General features: G+C 35.7%; 1 protein-coding gene across 1 annotated transcript in view; it reads right to left on the minus strand.

The window, feature by feature from the left end:
* CYLD (CYLD lysine 63 deubiquitinase) overlaps nucleotides 1-4,668 on the minus strand; it is a 55,417-nt gene that overhangs the window by 47,611 nt on the left and 3,138 nt on the right. The window contains 1 exon segment of the mRNA XM_017882968.1: nucleotides 2,645-2,750. Coding sequence (XP_017738457.1) covers nucleotides 2,645-2,750 — 106 coding nt within the window.

The raw sequence follows: 4,668 nt of genomic DNA on the forward strand, positions 1-4,668 counted from the left end.
TAAATTAAAATTGATTTTTAAAAAATCAAGTAAAAGTATGTAATTTGATGAAGTAAAATTGAAATAAAGCTATAGTTTGAATCCTATACCTCCAACTAAATTAATGTGCTCTCGCCGTAAAGCTAAAAACTAAAGCAGAAAACATGCCCTAACATGAAAAACAAGCATTGATTACTTGCCCCAGCAACAGGAAAACAGGAAGGGCAAACAGTGCAGGCTAAAAGGAACCTTAAGAATCATCTAGTATTAGCCCCTTCATTTTTACAACAAAAGAAATGAAGGACTTGAAATGACCTGAAAAAAAAAAAAAAATTTAGTTTGCTTATTCAATTGTGATCCTTGCTACAGCAAAATTCAGCTTTTACACAATTAGAGACAAAATATATCTCCATGGAAACAATATTCCCGAGTACACATGTGAGAAGTATGGTTTTCTATGCAGGTCTTCACATCCTAAATATACAAATAGGATTTGGGGTGGGGAGGTACTGAAAAGAGCACACCTTTCTAATCAGACAGATCTGGATTTAAATTCTAGCTCTACCATTTACTTTGATTTTGGTAATTTTTGTCCATCGGAGCCCCAGCTTTTCATCAGCAAAATGGGGATCATTAAGACCTACATTATAAGTTTGTTAGGAATGTAAAAAAGTATTAAGTCATCTAACTCAGGGCCTGGTACATTCCTGGCTACAGTCTGCCTGCAGGCCTTCTGACATTTTAATCAGAATTGCATAATGCTCAATGAGAATCACCATCTCTGACTGCCACTGTTGACTTTATTGCACTAGCCTATATCACAGAGAGCTCCACTAACAGCAAGGCGGTGAAACTGTTGATGCTGTTATTAACAGAGATTGTCAATTACCTGACAACAGACGCTAGGTGGTACTTGTTTGAGGCAAAATAAAAGACTGCTTGATTTTTCTTCTAAATGTAAAGTTGAGCAATCTATTTCTTACTAGAGTCCTGATCCCTGATCAATCATGCCTTCTCAAAACCAAAAGGGATCTCACAGGTCATCTAGCAAGAATCTTCTCCACAGTACATTAGGTTAGATTAGATGATCAATTTCTGTGTAAAGCCTTCTAGTTTAAACCAAGCTCTCACTCAGGTAGCAGTTTATTACATTTTCTGATCCTTCTAATTACCAGGAAGTGTTTTTTTCCCCACTAAGAATGGACAGGTGATGAAAAGTGAATGAAAACATATTAATGCCACCCTTATACTCACATACTTCTGGAAACAAAATCTTAATTATTTTCATTTGAGGGTAACAAAGGATATCCTATTTAATAACAATTCCACAATATAAAAGTCAAGTTCTAAAAATACATCTTGAAGCTTACATTTACATTCTCAACATATATATTAGAAAGTTTGTCTTATACATGGATCAAAGACTTAAATCTAAGACCTGAAACCATAAAGATTCTAGAGGATAACTGGAAAACTCCTTCTAGACACTGGCTTAGGCAAAGACTTCATGACCAAGAACCCGAAAGCAAATGCAACAAAAATGATAAATAGATGAGACTTAATTAAACTAAAAGGCTCTGTACAGCAAAAGAAATAATCAGTAGAGTGGGAGAAAATCTTCACAATCTATACATCCTACAAAGAACTAATATACAGAATCTACAAAGAACTCAAACAAATCAGCAAGAAAAAAACAAACAATCCCATCAAAAAATGGGCTAAGGACATTAGCCCACCTTTAGACAATTATCAAAAGAAGATATACAGATAGCCAACAAGCATATGGGAAAATGCTCAGCATCACCAATTATCAGGGAAATGCAAATCAAAACAACAATGACACCACCTCACTCCTGCGGGAATGGCCATAATCAAAAAATCAAAAAATAATAGATGTTGGCATGGATGTGGTGAAAAGGGAACATTTTTATACTGTTGGTGGGAATATAAACTAGTACAACCACTATGGAAAACAGTGTGGAGATTCCTTAAAGATAAAAGTGGCTCTACCGTTTGATCCAGCAATCCCACTACTAGGAATCTACCCAGAGGAAAAAGTCATTATAAGAAAAAGATACTTGCACATGCCCGTTTACAGCAGCACAGTTTGCGATTGCAAAAATATGGAACCAGCCCAGATGCCCATCAATCAACGAGTCGTTAAAGAAAATGTTGTACATATATATATACACACATATATATAGTACATACACACACACACACACACACACCATGGAATACTACTCAGCCATAAAAAGGAATGAAATAATAGCATTCGCATCAACCTGGATGGAATTGGAGGCTATTATTCTAAGTGAAGTATAATAACTCAGGAATGGAAAACCAGATACTGTATGTTCTCACTTACATGTAGGAGCTAAGCTATGAGGATGCAAAGGTGTAAGAATCATACATTGGACTCTGGGGACTCACGGGGAAAGAATGGGGGTGGCAGGGGGTAAAAGACTACACATTGGGTACAGTGTACACTTCTCGGGTGATGGGTGCACCAAAATCTCAGAAATCACCACTAAAGAACTTATTCATGTAACCAAATACCACCTGTTCCCCAAAACTTAATGAAATAAAAAAAAATTTTAAATGTTTAAAAAATTGAAAAAAAAGAAAGTTTGCCTTATAAATGTATAAAACAAAGAAAACATACCTGGGATGATATCATTGATGTGCAACAGAATTGTACTTTCAACACACGCAAAACTACAAAGCTGCACTCCATCGAATCTTCCATCCCAGTTGCCAATAGGGTTATCCTAGAAATTAAATAATAAACACTAAAATCCTCCTCAATGAAATGTAAATGTGAAAGTCTGTATTTTCCAAAAGAATCCTCCAAAATATTTTACATTGGTAAATGTTAACAATTTTACCTAAAAGAAAGAAAGAATACATTAGGAATAGTTGCCATAGTAATAAGGCTTTGCTTTTTTCGTTTGTTTGTTCATTTTTTTCCTTAGGGAAATGAGATCCAAGAATAACCAAGTTATATAGTAAACCCCTAGATAAACAAAGAATCAAAAGTGGTTTTTGTACTTTACTGAACAATACATACCAGTCTATGGAATAACACCCATTTGAGGTTTTAAAAGACAATGTTTTGCATAGAAAGATTCATTAATAATATCTTATTTCACCCAGAAACATGCCTCTAATTAGCCCTAGGCTCTTCATATTCCCTGAGTACTTAAATATTGTCGATCTGAACTTCTGTATGCCTTTCTGTACATAAAAAGTCTATTTTCTAATTGTTCTTTTGTCATTTTATGCGCATATAGGAATCTTCTCCAAGATGGAGATGTTTATATTTAATTATTTGATATTCGAATACAGTGCCAACTAGCACTGTGCTGTTCAGAGAACTACATCAGTAGATGGGCCAGTCAGACAACTGCCCTGGGCACGAATGTGCATGGCATGCTAAAATGCCCCTGGCAATAGAAGATGAATAGAAGGAAAAGGAGATAAAGAAAGAAGTTCTGGCATTTGCTCTCAAGGACTATAATAGAAGTGTTTCGAATAAATGTCTACACAAGTCAACTATGGGACACACAGAGGCAGAAAGAGAAGCTGGCAGGGCAAACCTCTAGGCAGCTTGCCCCAGGTAAACAAGCTGACCCCAGACTGCCATCTGAAAAAGGCAAGGCCTAAACCCTAAACAGCTTCTGCCAAGTTTGAGGCCCAAGGTAAAGAACCTGACGCAAGGGGAGACCAACCCTGATGACTAGTGGCCCTGTTTCTCCAATCTTCCCTCCATGCAGGCCACAATTCTTGAAATAAAGACTGAATTACTATTTAAAGAATATTGGTTAAAAGGAGTGCTTTATTGTCAGCTATCCTGAGAGGCATACATGTTTTACTCTGGTTCTAACTTTTCACATATTAAGAGTAAATGTTTAGTAACTAACCAATGAGTATCAAATAGAATTTCTTAGAATTTTCAAGCACAGGAAACACCACACTAAAACAAACATTACCTTACTAACCAAAAGGTGTACCTGAATAGATAAAAATGACTAAAAGCATCCCCATGGTGAGTATAAGAGACTACTACTCACGTCCCCTCCTAACTCATTCTAGTGTTCAATAATTCCATATGAATTTCTTTCTTTATACATAACAAGGTCTCGCCAATATGTTCAATATATGATAAAAATGGTCTCGGCCTTTCTCTTCCTATTCTCTCAATGCCACAGGTATAATTCAACCTGCCACACTGGAATGGATCCACTATTAACAAGTATGATTGTAAGGAAACATTAAAAATAAGTGACAGAAACAAAAGGTCAAAAGTTGTATGATTCCACTCTTCTGAGGAGCCTAGAACAGGCAAATTCAGAGATACAGAAAGCAGAAGAAACTGTGGTTAGCAGAGGTTGGGGAAAGTGGGCAGTTACTGTTGAACAGGCACAGACTTTCAGTTTAGGGATGATGACAAAGTTCTGGAGATGAGTAGAAGTGACAGTACAACAATGTGAATACACTTAATGCCACTGTATGCACATTTAAAAATGCTTAAAAGGTAAAGTTTGTTATGTATATTTTACCACAATTACAAAAGGTTTTTAAAATGAATGAAATCCTATGAGATATTTTAATTGTCTATTCCTCAAAATCAATGTGGTTTTCCTCTGCTCAGATATTTTCTATAAATGATTTTATACTAATTATTAA

Source organism: Rhinopithecus bieti, unplaced genomic scaffold (genome assembly GCF_001698545.2).
Source record: "Rhinopithecus bieti isolate Rb0 unplaced genomic scaffold, ASM169854v2 scaffold_13375, whole genome shotgun sequence".
NCBI lineage: Eukaryota > Metazoa > Chordata > Mammalia > Primates > Cercopithecidae > Rhinopithecus > Rhinopithecus bieti.